The 19,230-nt window shown below is 41.0% G+C and overlaps 1 protein-coding gene across 3 annotated transcripts in view; it reads left to right on the top strand.

Moving 5' to 3' along the window:
- Positions 1-4,359: 4,359 nt before the first annotated feature.
- mad1l1 (mitotic arrest deficient 1 like 1) overlaps positions 4,360-19,230 on the top strand; it is a 95,610-nt gene continuing 80,739 nt past the window's right edge. For 2 of the 3 annotated variants that reach the window (XM_073477321.1, XM_073477330.1), the window contains exons 1-10: positions 5,039-5,188; positions 5,268-5,408; positions 6,842-7,021; positions 7,141-7,265; positions 7,371-7,452; positions 9,281-9,411; positions 10,357-10,471; positions 11,141-11,202; positions 16,046-16,132; positions 16,893-17,037. In XM_073477321.1, coding sequence (XP_073333422.1) covers positions 5,045-5,188; positions 5,268-5,408; positions 6,842-7,021; positions 7,141-7,265; positions 7,371-7,452; positions 9,281-9,411; positions 10,357-10,471; positions 11,141-11,202; positions 16,046-16,132; positions 16,893-17,037 — 1,212 coding nt within the window. In that variant the 5' untranslated portion in view covers positions 5,039-5,044. Of the gene's footprint in view, positions 4,471-5,033; positions 5,189-5,267; positions 5,409-6,841; positions 7,022-7,140; positions 7,266-7,370; positions 7,453-9,280; positions 9,412-10,356; positions 10,472-11,140; positions 11,203-16,045; positions 16,133-16,892; positions 17,038-19,230 lie in introns of those variants that run through there. The other variant, XM_073477313.1, reaches the window with a different exon arrangement.

Raw genomic sequence — 19,230 nt, 5'->3', positions numbered from 1 at the left:
TGGCGGCAGCAGGCTAGGCATGGGAGTCCAGATGTCCTTCTCCCCAGCAAAGTTTTCAGCTTCTTCTCAGGGATCCCGAGGTGTTCCCAGGACAGATGAGACACAGTCCCTCCAGCGTGATTTGGGTCTACCTCGGGGTCTCCAGCCTGCTCCTGCGAGTCCTGTCTGCTCCTGCAGAACTTCTCAGGTGATGTCAGGTCACAAACACTATATCCATGTTTGTCTGAAGCAGGGCGGCTCAAAGTTTGATTGGCCTCCCAGATGTAATGTAATCATTAAATAGAAAAACTAGAATTGTACCTAAACTGCAAATACAAGTGCACCGATCATTTTTGTGCAGACTTTTTATTATGCAATCAAAATGAATCTGTGGATGACAGTATGGCAGTAAATGCAATGCGTCAGATATTAGATATAGGCCTATATGACCTCCGTGATCCTGCTCATGTTTTGACAAGAAAGAAAATCACTAATATGCTTCTAGAAAATAACCCATTTAATTAACTTTCCTGCTGAATAAAGGGGCTATAACTGAAGACAAGAACATGTGAGGTGGATCGCTGCATGCCAGTATCAGCTGCTAACCTGAAATACCTTTGTTGCCCCTGGGTTGTTGATGATAGTATCATCCATTATTGACTCTGCTGATATTGGCATTCGTATCAGCCTCTAAAATCCAATAAGAGTGAAAGTGCAGGATCAGCACATGAACACACATCACTCCACATGGGATTAATTCATGTATGTTGCTTATCTGAACATTGGTTGCAGCTGTTTTTCCACATCTGTGCCCCTCTACTCCACATCCCATCTTTTACCTCCTCTTCCCTTCCCTGTATCTTCAGTTTATTCCCCGTCTCCCTCTCTACCCACATTCTCAGTACCACCATCATGTCTCCACCTTCTCCTTTTTGTTATTGGTATTCTCCTTCCATTAACCCAACACACCTGCAGCAACGCCTTGGTGCTTCTTATTTCCGTGTGTCAATCAAGCCGCCCCGCAGATAAAACCCATCTGTGCAATTGGTCGTATTTCAGCTGATGGCTCGCATGAGCAGCCGCACGCACTCGCACAACTGCACACAACACAAATGCATATCTTTCATAACACAGTATGTGATTCCTTGTGGAATGCTGCTTGGTAGATTATTGACTGAAAAACAGATAAGCGGCAGCAGGTCATGAAAATGTGATGCAGGCCGCACATCAACAAACACTCACACAGTCATACAGAATGTAATACATGTGCTCATGAAATGACTGTGTATTAAACTTATCCTATACAGATTTATGGTTGAGCAGAAGAAAAACGCTCACAGCTTTGTGATGTGTCCTGCTCTGATGATATTGCCTCTCTCTGGAGGGCTGCCCCACGGACGGCAGACATGTTGTGGATGTTGGAGATCCCCCTGGGGTGGAGAATTCAGAAAATCACATGACACACACATCTCCTCCCCATCTTGACTGCTCCACTGAATTTGCTTATTTTATTAATTAGTAAGTGCAATTCTTAATCCCTCTTCAGTTTGTGGTTCCTCTATGCATCATCAGGTGTCTCTCCCTGTGTGTGTGTGTGTGTGTGTGTGTGTGTGTGTGTGTGTGTGTGTGTGTGTGTGTGTGTGTGTGTGCTAGGCGTATGAGCATGCACGGCAAGTTAATATTGTTAAAGTATTCCCTGGGGCTGGAGAACACAGGAAGCCTGAATCAGCTATTGACTCTGTCCTCCTTCATTAGAAGAGTATAAAATCACTACATTATTGATTCCTCTCTTTAACCTTTGCCTCATTTGATCTCTAACATCGTTTTCTTTCCCTCTCTCTGCTTTTTGCTCCAATTTTCTTTTTGTCGCCCTTGTTCTCTCCACTTTAGGGACCCTTCAGTGCCGCAAATTCCCATTTCTCTGTCCTCACCTCCCGCTCCCTCTTATCTATTTAATATCCTATTTTTCTCCTAATTGGCCATTTTCCACTTTTACAGTTACAATAGTTACTGAGGCAACACATTGTGTCTGAGTGACCTTGAAATTACCTCCTTCTCTGTCTACTGTGAGTGAAACATGATTTGACTGGCTTCGTTTCTATTTCAGGTCCTCGCACAGCAGTTCCCAAGAGGGGTATTTTCTGCATCACGACGACATCTTGCCTCAAAAATCAAGAGCCATTTTAATAAACATGAAGTCTATAACAGATTACAACTACGAGACATGAATATGAGTATAGTCTGGAAATAAAGACTATTTAAACGCACTGAAGCAATAAATGAATGTGTAAAAAAACTCACACGATTATGAATTCTCAGCATTTTGCTGTTAAGTTGTAAAAGTTGACATTGTTAGCAACAAGACAAGGTAACAAAATACAATACAGATTTTTCTATAGATTTCAGCCTCCAGACTCTTTACAAGCTCCATAAAGCCGGAGTGTTTGTGGTGATGTTTACATGCTGTGGGTGGAAAAGCTACTGAATGTAGGAAGTCTTTCTGTGAGCTGCTTTTACATTTTTCACAACAGATGGCAATGAAGGGCACATCTGCAGGCACTTCTGCTGATTTACTTCTTATGGTTTGTGTGTACATGTGTGTGCCGCATCTGTAAGTGTGTGGTTTTTCTTTTTTTTTTTTTTTTTGGTGCGTTTACGTCATCTAACAGAAATCACTGAGGCCGACCTCAGGAGGGCGAGGGCAGGTGGAGGCGGTGAGGAGTGCCACGGAACACCCGAGAGAGAGAGAGAGGGGAGCGACTGAGTGAGACTGTGACGAAGAAAAAAGGACAGTGAGGAAAAAAGTGTTATTAGCCAGTAAGCGGGGAAGATAAGGGGTCCAAGAAAAGGAGACAAGAGAGGCGGGAGGGGCGAAGGGGTGTGAGGACAGCGGGCCAAAACAGGCAGAATACTCTTGGGGGTGAGGAGATGAGAAAGAAAGAGACAGTGACAGAGAGAACGGGAGCTCTTGTGTCACTCTGAAGAGGACATGTCTTCTGCCTGACCTTTTCAGACAAATTCACACCCCTCCACCCTCTCCCTCTTGCATTTCACTCAAGTTATAAAAAACCTGCACTCTGTGGCTCCCCCTAGCTTTTATGTCATGCACTCAAGCTCTTTTCTCTCATAAATATTGGTGAGCGAGGGCGACGGCTCTGACCTCTTCAGCTGCTGCTCTCCACTGGGACCTTGGTGTGGTGATTTAGCAATTAAAGATTTACTCTTGCTGCATACCACTTTGGATTAGACCCTCTAATGGCCAAGATGTGAGAGTGTTGCTTCCTTCCTGCGTCTACCCTTCTCCCAGCTCGTCACAATCATTGAGCTGTTAACTGTTTTCTCTGCTTAATTGAGTGGCACAGTGTCTCAGCGTTCAGTGCTGTAATCTTACAGGTGGGGCCTTGGTTCTTATGAGCATTAATGTAAACATACATCCTCTGAGCCTTCCACTTCCTTCTCACATGAAAAGACATAAAATGTATGCAAGGTGTAATGAATACTAAAATGAATACTGCACTTGTCACAGAGCTAGAGTTGGTCCCTTGGTGCTAGGGTGCCCTGTGGCTGTCGAAAGCAGAGAATGCATGAATTTCCTCGTGGGGATCATGAAGTGTTTATGCAGAAGCCAACCGGATGCATAAATATGGGATATATAGTTGGCTATACAGTTTTGGTAACATCAACAAAACAGCGTTTTGTGGCTGAATCAAGGTCATCACTGACACAAACATAAGCCCATAATTGTGCCATCAGTGCCAGGCCTGGGCTCACATGTGCAGTGCCCAATGAAAGCCATCAGTGTCAGATCAGTCTACCATATGGGTACAATATCCATATCCAGTTGTTCACGTTAAAGAATAAAATGTGCATTTAGTAATGAAAGCCAATCAGCTTGCTGTCGGCCAGTTCCCCCCTCATGCTGTGTACAATACAGACTGATGAGTGTAGCAGTGCTGCTCTCTGTGGGACAAACTTGGCAACTGCAATTTTAGCTGTCAAAAACAGTCACTCATCTTGGTACATGGCTGGTGATCTTTTTATTTTTATTTTGTGAACTGATGTTGGTTGAATTTTTCTTTCTGACTCTGGAGGTGGATTCCATTGCATGAGAAAATGCATAAAATCTTCCATAACAGCTGCTCATCCAGCATCTGCGATCACCTATAAAGGTCACCGGTTTATGATTTAAAAAGTCTACTCATCCACACACGGAAAAAACGTGTATTTAATATGGTAAAACAACAGTACAGTGCTGCTTTGATCAGTTCCTCCATACACAACACCTTTAAAGCAAGTCTGCAACTGACACTCTCGCGATACGCGATCAAGTCTCGCGATACTACACGCATCTCATTCGAGCTAAACTGGAGGGATTTCTGCATGAATGTAGTGAGAGCAGCTAACACGCTAGCAGAGCAAAACAGAGTAGCAAAACAGAGATAACTTATCTACGAGCAACTTGCTCAGCTAGGCAAACAAGTCAGCTTCGAGGTGAGGGCATACTGCGTGCTTCCAAGCGAGACTGTAATAACGTAAATGCTAGCTGGCTGTTGTAAAGATTGTTAGCTTGTTAGCATCCCCTGAATAGCTGTAGAAAGTACTCACACCTAAAATGTAACGCTAACTTAGCAGTACGCCTGGTCTGTTAGCGGCATAGCAGCCAGAAAAACAGTTAAAACATAAACACTGAGACGAGAAAGATAAAACGCTAAGATATTTTAAATATTAGCTTTTGTTTTTCGCCGCTAGGTTAGCTTGGATAACTTCTTTTGCTGTGTTGCTGTTAGTGAGAATAGAAGCTAGCTAATGTCAGAGCTGTCTGACACTTAACTCAGCAGCCTTTGTGCGTTTTATAACATTGAGTTGGTGAACCTGACCTGGGACAAGTTATCATAAGAGTTATAGAGTCTGTCTGTTTATTTTCACATCATATTTGATCTTTTTGACTGAATAATAGCCACTAAAATAGCTATGTTTTGTTTCCAATACTGCTGTACAACTTTACAGACCCCTGCTTTTACTGTGAACCTTACATTTGTGCTCTGCAATACCAGCGACTCTCAAAATGGATTTAGAAGACGACACCACTGTGTTAACAACCTTGAAGTCCTTCAATTCCTTCATCAGCCACACTGAACCTCCACAGCGGCTGTCAGAGCACTCAGTGGGAAGTGGAAACCTGCAGAGCCAGTACAAACGCAGCATGGAGGTATACAGACACTGACCGCATAGACAATAAGCTGTGTAACATGCAACCTCTGCAACTACTGACTTGTGTTTCCTTTTAGTTGTTGGAGGCAGCAGAGAGGCTTCACTCCAAGAATCGCTACCTTCAGTTGGACCAGGAGAAGAAGCAGATGGAGATGAGTCACAAGCGAGCTCGATTTGAACTAGAGAAGGCTGCTTCTGACAGCGCACGAGACCTGGAGGTAACAGGTCACACATCCTTAAACATTCATATGATACGAATATGTGCATGGTTAAGTTAAGGGTTACTTTATTGTCTCTCGTAGGAGAGATTCTCTTGGATTCAAACATCACAGTAAAAACACTTTTAATACGAACACCTGCAAACATAAGCTTAGGATAAAACAACAAAGTAGTCATGAAGCCATTAAAAATGACCAAAAATTTAAGACGTACTGTTTATCTCAGAACATACACACCTTTAGTACATAAATCAAAAGCAAACGAACACCTCTCACTTTACATGCTACAAGCACAGGTCTCTAACCTTCTGTCTGTTCTCCAAGAGTTGTCCATCAATAGTTTCAGTAAAGGCACCCCATCAGAGGTTTTTTCCCCTCAGAGTTGCAAAAAGGCAAGAGTTGTTGGTGGTAATGACATGTAGGAGAGAAAATGAAAAGAAGTTTGTTGCTGCTCAGTGCATTAATGTTACATCTCCATGTCCCATTTACTTTCTTAATAAACCTGACCAGTTTTGTGAACCCAAGATGCTGGGTCAAATCATTGCAAGCGATCTTTTTTTTCCAATTGTGCCAATGATATTTGCATTTTCTTAGCTTAGCTTCCTCAGTACAGCAATATTCCTACAGACAACAAAAACTCAGAGTCTCCAGAGGAAATGGAGGCGCTGATGGATTTAAGCACCAACATTAGCAACATTTTTGTGCCAGCTAAAATCTATATAAATGTGGACTCCTAACTACTTATTTGTGGATTTGGAGTAGAAATGCTCCCCGGCAAGGATTGGTCTGTGTGCTCTTACAACGTGTACACGCCTGTTTCTTTGTTTTTGCGGGTCTTGGGACTGATAAAACACAACAGCAGAGCCTAATTTTTCGCTCCTTATCACTCTTTTTCGGTGCAGTCTCTGCAACTTCTCTTTCCTCTTCAGAACAACCCCCTGATGCATTTGAATACTGATTTGTACTTATGTAATTTTACTAAAACATTTGTACAAGCTTCAAAGTAATTGGGTCAGCCCTGTCTTACAGAGTAAACGAAAAGTGTGAACTAATCCATCATTAATACTACTGTATTAGAGAGTGCTGAATTAAATTTAACTTTGTAGCCTGTGAGCCTACCACTTAACATCAAAAAGGGTTTCACCTTCAAACAGAACAATTTTTTAAGCAAGATGTGTGGATGATTAGTGTTAAAAGCAGGAAAGAAATCTGTAAAACGCACTCTGGCATTAGCAACAGTGCTTCAATACAAGATTCAGTATTTTGGAAATGGCATCATTTGTGCCATATGGTGAAGATTATCTCTAATATTAAGTTACACTAAGACTTAGTGGGCAGAGATTTTTTCCTGCCTACTCTCATACACAGAGAATCCTGCATAAAGTGTGAGAAACCATTGGGTAAAACATGTTTCTTAACCCTTCATGTTACAGCATGAGTTTGGCCGGAACCAGGAGCTTGTGGGGCAAATAAAAAAGTTGGAGGAGAGAGAGACCGGGGCCGCTAAGAACCTAACAGAGCAGATGGAGGTGAATCGTGCTGTCCGTAAGAACCTGGAAAGCCTGAACAAGAAACTGGAGGAGCGAGATATGAGACTGAACACTGCTAACCAGGTACACACGCACACACGCACGCATGCAGACACGCAGACACACAGACACACACTCACTGTGTTTGTACTCTGGTCATGTCTCTTATCTTATGTCGGCTTACGTCTGTAATCTGTTCCCAGCACATCAGTTCTTTGAAGGATGAGATCAGAGAGCTGAAGCAGAAGATTCAAAACCAAGACTCGACAATTTCTACTCAAACTCTGGAAAACCAGGAACTGCAAGAACAGTTAGATTTACAACGCAGGTACAGACACGTATAGAGGCTCTCTTTCATGCTGCTGGATTGTAAGCTGTGCTGCATAAGATAAATGCTGACCACACACTTCTATCTGATCTGTATTATAATCAGGAAGTATCAGGAAGTCTCTCAGCTTTGCCAAAGTCTCCAAGCTGCTCAGTCCTCCTGCTCAGAGCACATCATCAAGATTAAGGTATGTTACACACATTTCTTTTGGCCACTCTGTGATCTCATGATAGACTAACTTGTCCCACTATGTACAAACAGATCACATCATGTGCTCAGTTCATTGATGCCCTAGCTGATTGTAACGGTACAGAGAAGTCACGTTTGAGTACGTACCGTGGTGTGGGAGCCGTGGTTAATTTATTTTCAACAGACGGTATTGTGAGTTCCAGTTTGTTCCACCTAATGTAATTTTGTCCCCCCTGAGATAGTTAGTACCGCCTGTAGTGCATTATGCAGTAAACAGTGAACATACATTCTCAAGTAGGTCATATTTTAATGCAGGGCTCATAAGAAAACAAATAATAAATGCAGTGTTTCCTCTGTAATTGTTTTTTAGCAGTGGTGGCAGGGAGTAAATTTTAGTATTTAGCATCCATCCCTGTTGGTCTTCGTTTCGGTTTGGCTGCACTGTATTTAGTTACCTGATCATAACTGAAGGCAGACTTCTCTGCACTATGCTTGTTTATGTTATGTTTTGTTTTGTTATCTAGATTAAAATATTCAGTTTCTCATTTTATCTCGCTGTGGTGGTAATGTTTTTACAGTGGTGGTCCACTACCTCCTGAATGAATGTAGAGGAAAAACTGGTAAAGGTGATGTAAATGCCAATCCCTTTCGGTAAGGTCTTTGGCCTTGTCTGCTTTCTCATCTAGAGGCTGTTTAAAAACAGTGGGTAAAAGTTGTTGGACTGATTGACACATCTGGCTCATGCCTTCTAATATGCATATTGTTTGATGGGGTTTTACTCACAAGCAACTGTTGAACAACGCTGACACACTGTCCTTTTCCGATCCACTCCTCGCTCGCCGAAATTTTCCCACACTGCTGTTTTAAAAGAAACTGGATAACGTAATGTCCAATATCTCCGGTGTCCCATTTCAAGTTGCCATAGTGTATAGGCACTCACAATGTTTCCTCCTTCTCCTTTTTCTGCTTTTGTTGTTAAATGTTTGTTGGAAAACAGCTTTTAAGTTTATTACTGCTGCTTACTCAGCTGGATTATGGATCAGAACCTTAATACTCTCACCCATTGACATATACTCTCGCCATACTGGGACTGCATGCACCGAACCATTTTGTCTGTACCGTGACTGTTTGGGATGAATACATGTTACACCCTTGGTGAGCATGACTTTTGGCCACTCTGTGGTCTTGGTTTGTGATTACAGTGTTTGAACAAAGTGGCCTAACTTGTCTGCTATGCACATACTGAGATCAAAACATGTGCTGTCATCAATTTAAGGATGCGGTTGTTGATATAGTAAGTCAATAAAACAAAAATATGATGATCAACACTGTATTTATGATGTACATGCTGAAATGAAAGCAGGAAGTGACATTGGTAATGTATAAAATAAGTTGCATTGCTTGTTGCTCTCGCCCCTCATTACTGATGATAAGTTAGAGAAGCCAAATCGTACTGAGTCGGAGCATCCAGCTAATAACTAAAAATGACTTGGTGAGGAAAAGTCAAGGACAAATGCAAACAATAACACAACCAGGTTTTGACTTACAACCAAGACAATCTAGTGCATAAAAAGATACTCCATACCTCATGTATAGTTTATCATTTGAATTATTGGACGTCGGTTTTAAAAAAACATAGTGTATGTTTAAGGCTTGTTGCATGTGTGTATGCATGTGAGTTTTCCATGATAAAAATTCATGTTCATAAACTCTGTAATTTGCCTATGATTAAAAACGGCAAGGAGTGCTGAATTATTTTGCAGTGCACTGAACAGACACATTCTGTTTATTTTTTTCGGCTGATTTCTCTCTTCACGCTTTGGCAGGAATTGGAGTTACGTCTCACCCTCCAAGAGCAAGACATCGCCATCGTGAAGACTGTTAAGGCGGAGGTTGCAAAGGTTCCAGACCTCGAAAAGGAGTTGAAGCGCCTCAGAGAGGATAATGCCTTTCTCAGGTCAAATACATTTGAAAGTTTTTAATGCCTTCCAAAATGTTTCACATTTCAATAGAATAGAGTGCTCAAAGTTTTTGCTTCAAACTTGTTGACATTTCATTGTGACTTGGGGTCAACAAACCACAACAGAAGGCATTGAGTGACAAGTGACTGTGCTGCTCATGTTGTTTTTGCATCCTCCAAACCAGAGGATGTGTTGAGGTTTTTGCTGTGTATTTAGCGTAGTCTGGATGCCTCCAAACCACATTGTGGATACAATCACTGTGAAAAGCTGAGGAGGGAAATTGGGAGAGAAGTAGTGCTGCATGAGAAATGTCAACAAACTGTCAGACCGAGTGCAGAAAGCAGCATTCAGTGTTGCACAAGATAATGGATTAGAAATAATATTGCTAACACCACAATAAATCTGCAGAAGATCTTGTAACAGACTGCTGGTTCATGTCACTGCTTTGCTGGTTTTAGGATAGTTCTCATTAGGCAAATGTGCATGAGAAAGAAGCAGAATATCACGTTGGAAAGTAAACTGATAACATCATCACTGATAATATCTATTGGCTGTCCTCTGCAGTACTAAAGGATTTCTAATTTGCAGCTGAAGAAGTGCTGTACAAAACTCAACACTCGTTTCTTTTGTGCTCATCTTTGTAATTATAACCTGTTTGATCCATTTTTAGAGAGAAACTACACGTAATGTGGGTTTTAGGATAATAAGATTACTGTGATACAGATTAATATGTTGCCCAAATTCCTGCATTAACCTGCTCATTTAGAGTAATCCTTGTGTGTGTACAGTTACTGTGATCTCCCTACATCCAAATCAGATTTTAAAATTAAGCGTGAATGTAAAAGTATGCCATTCCTACATCCGACACAAAGCCCAAAGCTTTGAAGTTAATTTTCTTCTTTGTTTTTTTGTCTTTGCACCGATCACTCCGCTTTGTCCAGGGAGAGCAGAGAGAATTGCAGCCTTTTGAAGGAGGAGGTGGAGGGGCTGATGAGGAAGCTGGAGAGGACGGCGAAAACAAAAGAAGAGCTTGTCAATATGGAACTGGAGAAAGAGGTAAACTCTGGAGTTGTGAGATTGTACACCAGTAGTTTGAATTTTGCAGATTATGTTTTAGGGTGCATGTTTGTGTATTTTTGACCAACTTTATATTTTTTGTAGTTAAAAGAGGCAACATCACACAGATCAAAGAAATAACTAACAAACAAACAATATGACATAACTGAAAGAGAGAGAAAAAAAATATACTCAATGTAAGCATTGGTTTTACATATGACATTGCTAAAACATTCGAACGGCTGTAATTATGTACATAGTATATAGAATACATAGTGAGTAAAGTGGACATAGTAAGTATAATTATCCCTCCTGTATCAAAATGACAGTAACAACCAAGGCAAGTACTACTGATACATCATGCTACCATTTACATTTTTACCTTTACAAAGGTAACAATCCTTTAAATATACTAATCACAGCTTAAATCATATAGTTATCATTCATATTCAACCAGCTTTTCTTAACTCAGGTTTAACATATCGTTTTTGTTGTTGTTCTTCTAATATTTGTATAATTTCCAGTGAAGTCTACCATAAAGTACCACTGTTATGTTGTTAAACTGTGGTCTATCATATTTTCTTTGCACTTGACTGTTTTCATAATAACTATGTAATGTACTATCTATACATGGACAAGCATGTGATCTTTTGTGTCTTAAATCCTTAGAGGTTGGCGGAGAAGCTCCAAGCCTGGGAGAACCTGGGACAGTCTACAGGACTCAACATCAGGTCAGTCACACACTGTGTCAAACTGTGCCTGTGTGTGTGATTATGAGATGGACAAGAGACGGAGACAAGTGTTCAAACATCTTACATTTTTATCAAATATGAATAAGAACCACTAGGTGGAGCTCTGGTCATTGCGAATAAATGTGCCTGATCACTCTGGATTGATTTCACCAGCGTCTATAGGTGTATGTGGTTGTTTTATACCTGCTCATGTGTGCGTTTAGTGTGTCTCAATGCATCCAGTCAAAACTGGTAATGAGAGAATGATTGCATGTTTCCCTGTGAGCAGTGGAGCAGGTCTGACAGATTATAAACACTGCAGCCTTGTCCTATCGCATGCCTGCATGCACATATGCACGCACGCACGCACACCACGCACCATTTTCTCTATGATTAACTCTAGCTGTGATATAAACGAGATGTTAAATGGAACACATCCACACAGCAACTCTGGTTTGTCTTGTAGTGTGTATGTGTGTGCGTATAAAATGTGTGTTTGTGTGAAAAAGGTAGATGTTCTATAAAAATTATTAAATGAAATCTTTCCTCTTTTAAGATTTCATTTTAGTCTTATGTTATATGTTGTGGAATCTGATTTCATTTGTTAAAGTTTGCAGTTATTAAAAGACCTGGGAGGTTCACAAGAATGCAATATCAAACTCAGTTTGATATACACAATATTTGGTTGGGCTGTCCATCATTTTTCTGAAAATTTAAGCCAGTCTAGGCTGTCATCCTGGGTAAATTGAGTTGGAAAATTTGAAAGCCTTCTTCAAAATTCAGGTGTTCAGGCTGCCATGTCATTGGCTGCCTGAGTGCTGTTGCTGGGAAAAAAGAAAACTGCGTTGCACATAAGGCTTCTAAAGGGCAGCCATATGTGTGAGGCTCATACTGATCAAAAGTAAAGGTTAATGCAGCTTGCAAACAGCAGTTAGAAACTCCTTCCAGCTGTTTTTACTGTTTACTAAATGGCCAAGTTAATTGTCAGGATGTTGTTTTCCCCGACACAGTCCTGTGATATGAAGGCAAATGGAAAGCAGGAGTGTTTCAGTCAGCAGTCTGTTTACCTTTATTTCACTCAGTACAACAGTGCAGCGTGAAAATTAGTATTGATTCTCATTTTTGCGTTAGTGGCATATTTTGATTGCCTTAAGCAGTCACAATTTAATCATTTGCTTTGTGCTGAACCTTTTTAGGCATGTAATTTCTTTATATGTTTTATGAGGAAGTTAAAGTCCCCCTCCACTCAAAAATGTGTATTTCCTTTCTGTTCCTACAGTTAAATGTTTGTGCATCACTACGTCGAATGTTGTATGTGCAAAGTTTGACTCTCGAAGGCTCTTTTCCCATTAATCTACTCAAAGTATAAAGCTTCTCTGTGCTTATTGTACATTGGATTTTAAGAGGTGGGCCTACAAGCATGATTTCTGACATCACTCAGTGAAGTGGCAGACATCTTCTGTGAAATAGATAAACTTTTGAAATGATGCATATTCAGGGTTAGGGTTAACCCCAACCTAACCCTAAACCTAACCCTCCCAGAAAATCTCTGCCTCCATCCGACATGCCTCCTACATAAGTACTGTTGCCAAATGTCCGCCCACAATTCAAAACATGGGAGCAACATTGCGACATAACTTTATTGTCCAGCTGAGGACAATCAATAATCAACATAAGCTGCAGACTCTCGATTATGCTCGGTCTCTGCATTGATGCAGAATCTTCCATGTCCGCATCGTGATGCATCTTTTAAGCGAGAAATTTCGACGCCTCTCGTAGAAAAATGACTGAATTTTCATTTTGGGTGAACTTTTCCTTTAAAACATGTCTGAAGGGGACCTTTTAAAGAATGATGACATAACTGAAACTTAAACTGGATTTATGTCATTAAATTGTTTTGTATGATTGTCAAGTTTCAATAGAACAGAAAATTGATGACACCGCATTGATAGAATAATATCACAGTGAATTAATGCTGGTGTCTACACAAACCTTTGTCTTTCCACCCCATTTCTAGGCTGCTTCTGTCATTATATATGAAATATCTCATAGGGGCTGTAGTGTTTTGGCAATCTAGTGTGTATTTATATTATTGAGTCGTTAATTTTGCTTGGCTGTAAGTCATTTCTTATAACTGCAAGCTACTGACATACTTAATACACTGACTGGCTTTAGTTTACATATTGGATGCTTTCTGTCAGTAGACATTACGGGGTGGTCATTAGTGGTGTGGCGAGAATATGTTGTGGAGCAGTTGTTAATGAGGACTAAACACATTGGCGCTGTGGTTAAGGAGTCTGTCTCTTACAGGATTTGGTTTCTTACCAGCTATCTATCGTGTTTTGCCAGATGAAAATAACTTTTTGGACAGAAGTTAACCCTTCCCAACAACAATCAGTGTGACTGCCTGGTGGAGTAGACAAGCCCCACAGCCGCAGCTTGAATTTGCCAGCAGTTGGCTGGTTGCTGGTGTTTATTTCCTTTCCTTCTGTTACACAGTCTGATAACATTGTGCTTGCCTGTGTGTGTACCCATGTGGTTGACAATTGAAAATAAGATTGACAGAAACAAAATGAAAATATTTTCAATGTTGAAGAGACAGACGATGAAAATATACAGGGAGGTTTTCAGGAAATGGATTTCTTTTTCTGTAATGCTTTCACCAGCTAAGGAGAGAATTGTCACAAGAAGAACGAAAGAAGTTTGAAATACGGCTTTAGTTGTTTATATGTGAGTTTGTGTGTATTGTCTATGTATACCCTGAACCTGTTCTCAACAATAAGTAATTCTTTCTTTGCATTTGTATTTTCTAAACTGTTCCTAAGTTTCTCAAATTAACATTTTCATTCTTGCATTTGGCAAGAAAATATGGTTCTCACTCTGGGCTATACTACTAAATAATTATACAATGCAGGCAGTCAAACTTTCTTTGTCTGAACCCTATATATTGTTTCCTAAAAAAAGTAAAACAACAAGAGTATTAGACTCCAACCTCCAACCTGGGGATTGACTGTTTCTCTCCTTCAGTCTTTGTTAACTTAATATCTTTGTGTCAGGCGGGAAAAGATGAGCTAATTTAAGATGTTCCCCGACGCTGTGGGAAAAAGTTTTTAGAGGATTTTGGAGCAATGGATGTAAATTGAAGTTTATTTTCTAAAACTGAACCCGCTACACCGAAAGGGGCAATTTGTTATATATGGCGGAAATTTTAGTTTAGAATGCACTTCATTCAAGCTCAAAATGAAATAAAACTCACCAAAACGGCAGTGGTTTGTCTTTACAAATAAATCCTCAATTTACGGAGTAAGATGTGAAAATATTCCAGCTCTACACTCTGATTTTGCTTGCTACTGATGCCCAGCTCTCTCTCTGTCCTCTGACTCTTCATTCCTATCCTATTACATGTCTTCTCATCCCAGGAGTCATAGTCCTGATCAGAGATGATGTAAATCACCTCCCTACCTACTTTTATCGGCCTCAGGGTCTGTGTTCAGTCCCAGTATGACACTCAAGGTTGCGGTTAAGGCTGACTTTTGTCGCCTAATAGCACCACTTAGCACCACTTAGCTCCATGGCTGACTAACAGTAGCTAGTTTCTGCATTCAAAGATAGCCACAGCAAAGTGCTCAGTAAGTGCTTATGCTGCCCCCTGTACTTTGTGAACTTCAAATTCTGTCCATTTTGACAAATGGCACCTTTAAACATTCTCTGGTGTTAGAATCATTTCCCTTTCTTTTGTTAACTAGCACCACCTTGCCAGTGCATATACTCATGGTAACCTCCTAGTAGTTCACAACCTCCCACCGAATAATAACCAAGAAACATGTTATTTGCAACATCAACAGAGATGTCTGGCTCGTGACCTGCAAAAATCCCCCCCAAAATCGGCACAACACAGAGAAAGAGCCTCTCATATAAGATTAGGAGAAGGCTAATCCCTCTCTGCTCTGGGCAATGTGGAATTACCTACTTTGGGTACCATAGTTATTCCATCGTATGATTCATGAACTCATATTTTAGTCATGAGATTATTTCCATACCTAAGGCTCCACCTAGCGGATGTGGGAGTGGTGATGAATCCACGCCACCCAACATTCACATGGCACACTCCAGCTTTGCAGCCTTGATGTTCACCTCAACTGCTCAGCCTTTTCTAATTTGCCTCATGACTCAGCGGATTGCCCGATGCTGGACCACAATAACAGATCTCTTGTGAAAACTGAAGTTGGATTACATGCATGATTTGTGTTATGGAAGAAAAGCACTGACCGCCCATGGGTTAAAAGTTACAAATCTTTTGCTCTCATGTCCACACCTAACCTCATGATGTCAAGTTGCAACTCAGATCGATGAATCAGTTTTCACTTGTGTCATTTTGGCAGTGAAGTGCCATTTTGAGCTAAACGTCCCACATGTCTGCCCATTTCAGAAGAGATAATGGAATTCTTTTTGTTGGACAGATCTGTAGTTCAGGATTTTGGAGGTCATGTGATCCATCTGTCAGAATATGTGACCTTCTGCATTGTTGCCTTCCCACTGAGTGTTCCTGTGTGTGTGTGTTTTGTAATCAGTCAATCTCTCCCACAAAGTGAGTTTGTTTTGTAGAATTGTGACCAGTATTTAGCCCACTATCCTCCACTCATCTCTCCCTCTGCTGCTCATGCCATTTTATTTTCCAGCTCCCTACCGGCCGACTAACAAAGGAATATGGAAAAGCCATCGTTTCCATCTATTCTCTGTCCTTTCTGCTCTCTCTTGTATTGATTTTTCATTGTGTGTGTCTGTGAATGCGTGTGTGTCTGTACACATGTGTATGCTAACTGTTCTGTGTGTCTGTCTGTAGGAAACCAGAGGATCTGTCCAGGGAGGTGATTCAGATCCAGCAGAGAGAATTTACTCTGAAAGAGCAGAACTACACACTCAACAGCCGGTAACAAACACTTCTTCACACACACACACAAAATCCCTCTCTCTGCCTTCAGACCTTTTTCTCTCATTCTGTCTGCCTGTATGCCTCTCTCCCCCCATGTATCTATTAGAGCGTATCTCTGAGAAGTCCTTAATTGTCACAAAGTTAATTAAACTGGTCCTGATTCTGATAGCACTCCTGACAGTAACCACTGGTGTGTGAGTGCGTGTGTATGAGAGAGATTGCGATTGAGAGAGAGGGGGAATTCACTAATTAAACTTGTCCTGTTTAGGCAGAGGTGATGTCTGTAGGGAGGGCTGCGCGCATGCTCTGGTATATTCATGCTGCAGCTCAGTCCAGCTAAGAAAGCTTTCATTAGCTAACAAGCGTCTCTCTTCTGCTGAGCGTATTGGGCTCATTATGAAATATTAGAAACGGCAGAATGGGAGAGTGGTGGGTGTGGGAGGGAAGGGTGAAGGGAACGTGTGGTGTAATTATTGTCCTCTGGTATAATTATTGTCCTATTGATCAGTCCTGGCACAAATCTCTGCTGCAAATCATTTCTGGACTGTTGTCTGGGAATTATTAGGTGTCAGTCAGGTACGTTTTCTGTTAGGGAGTATTATTCTAAATTGACTATAAATTGCTTTCTCAGATTGTCTTAACATTCAGCTCTAATCCTCCTGTTTCCCTTTTCCTCTGCCCTCTCCTCTCCCCTATTATTAACCTACACACACGCGCGCTTTTGATTCTCACCTATTCATTTATCGTGGTCTGTCAGTGTGAGGAGTGTGGAGCGTTCTCAGTCTGAGCTCCGTGCAGAGCTGACCCAGCAGCGCGGCAAGACTCTTGAGGAGCAGAAGAAGAGGGAGACGCAGGACGCCCTTGTCCGTCGACTACAGAAGAGAGTGCTGTTATTAACAAAGGTACCACGACGATCAAAGACACACACCTTTAAATACAGATACATGAACAAGTATTCAGACCCTCCACTATCACCCCAAGGCCAGAATTTTACTTTAAACGCTCAGGGAACACAGAACACACTCGAATCTCAAGGCCAGCACAGAATTCCTAATCTGCCCTTCTACCCTCGCGTCCCTCTGATTGGTCGATGAATGTCATGTGACTCCTCAATCTGTCTGGCCTGCTTCCCCCTGCTCTGCAGTTCCTGACTAGACCTCCCTGTGATATTGATTTCTCAGTGTGTGTAATTCCCTAGGTCAACATGCTCAGTCTCTTAGTACACAAATCACACACACACACACACACACCACTGTAACTAGGCAGGGCTACAGGCAAACTGAAAATATGGTTTGGCCCAACACTGTCTTGGCAGAGAATGCATAAAACCATTCGCACTTTACCAAACGCTGAAAGGGTGTGAATAAATGCTGTTTCTCATCCAGTCCCAATGTATTGTGAAATGATATCCAATCTTTTGAATACTGGGGTCTTTAGGACTTTTACTTATTCAAGGGTGTTTTACTGAACATCTTGGTTCTCACCAGCCAAATATTAAGTTATACTAAGCTTAATGACTAGTTGAGCATGTTAATCCCTCTTAGTCTGACTCGAGGGGAAGAAGGCTATCGGTATAAACCTGCCATTAGCCGAATATTTCATAGCATATTTCATAATATTGCATTTTCCTTCCCTTTCCGCTATCCGCTACATGAAACAAAAACAGCCTCAGAAACATAACACTGAAAATATCAAGTTTTGAAGAAGATTTGGATGGCGTGTTTTGTTTCTAGAGCCTGACCGATGCTATGGGCAACCCCAATCAAGGGGTGAAGTGTATGACTTTCTGGTTGAGAAATAACTGAAAGTATTAATTAAATTGATATTGATTGTGTATTGATCAAATGTTTATTTAGAGCTCGAAGGTATATCGATCTCCAATTCTCCCCACTACCTGTGGGAATGATTGTAGCCACATATTGGTGCTCAATGATGATAAAGTGCCTTGCTCAGCTGCACCTTGACAGTGCTTATTAGAGAAGTGGAAAGGAGAACAAATGCCATCCTGCCCTCTCTGCCACAAGGCTGCAGCTCCTTTATGCCACTGCTTAGATGTTTTGTTTATCACATACTTTTGTGGAACAGACGTGCTGACCCATTAGAGGCACAGTCACATCTTTACGCACTAGATAAAACCGTTGACATAAAAGCAATTTTTAAAAAAGAGATGATGAAAACTGTAATGATAGTTTTATCACGCTTTCCTCCTGCTCTCTGTTTGTGTGTTTTTTAGAATGGGAGTTTTTATCGGAGAAATGCCGACAGATTTTTGATTTAGATTGAGTGCATTTTGAGTGCACGTTAATAGGCAGTAAATAGCCAAAGGGCTTGCTGGTTAGGATTGGCAGCAGATGCATACACACTGACCTCTAAATGTGTTTGTACTTTTTTGTAGTTACTTTTGTTCAGTCTGTCCTCACCTAGGTTTTTCTCTTTTCTCCTTTTCAAGTTTATCAAGGGATGTATTCGGCAATTGTGTTATGTTGCATGACAAATGATGCTGCTTTGGTGCCGGAACAAGTAAAGTTGAATTAAGGACGATTTCACATATAGTGTTTTTAAATGAAACAGACTCTTCTGTCTGTCATCTTTTAACGGATTATGTTGGTTTTGATCTGGCTAATCACAGGCTGAATCTGAGTAGGGTAATCATGGTTTGTTTTCCAATACTAGCCTATTAGCTAATCTGACAGGACTGTTGCACCCAATTATTCACAGAATTTTAAATGCAGGAATTACAAGGTGCCTTTAAGCCACTCTTTGAAAAAAAACCAAAAAACCAAAAAAACAAAACACTTAGCAATCAACATAGTGCATGCAGTTAACTCAACTTCAACCTGAATTGCATACGCTTCTCTAAATTAGCCTCCTTAATAATAGACTATTGAGCTTTTAATGACCCTCAAAATTCAAGGATGGTCGAAAGCAGAAAAGGCTGTTTGTGAGATGTTTATTAAAAGCCTGATTGCCACAAAATGCCACCTGCTTGGCTTTATAATACAGGGCGGACGAGCGCAGTGAAGGGAGGGGAGGAAACGCATCATTTTAACAGTCTTGACTGACACTTAATTTGCATTAATAAACGGGCCGTTTGC

The sequence above is a fragment of the Pagrus major genome, chromosome 1 (genome assembly GCF_040436345.1).
Source record: "Pagrus major chromosome 1, Pma_NU_1.0".
In the NCBI taxonomy this organism is placed as follows: Eukaryota; Metazoa; Chordata; class Actinopteri; order Spariformes; family Sparidae; genus Pagrus; species Pagrus major.
The sequence above is the reverse complement of the archived record's forward strand: the minus strand, read 5'-3'. Positions and strand labels throughout refer to the sequence as shown.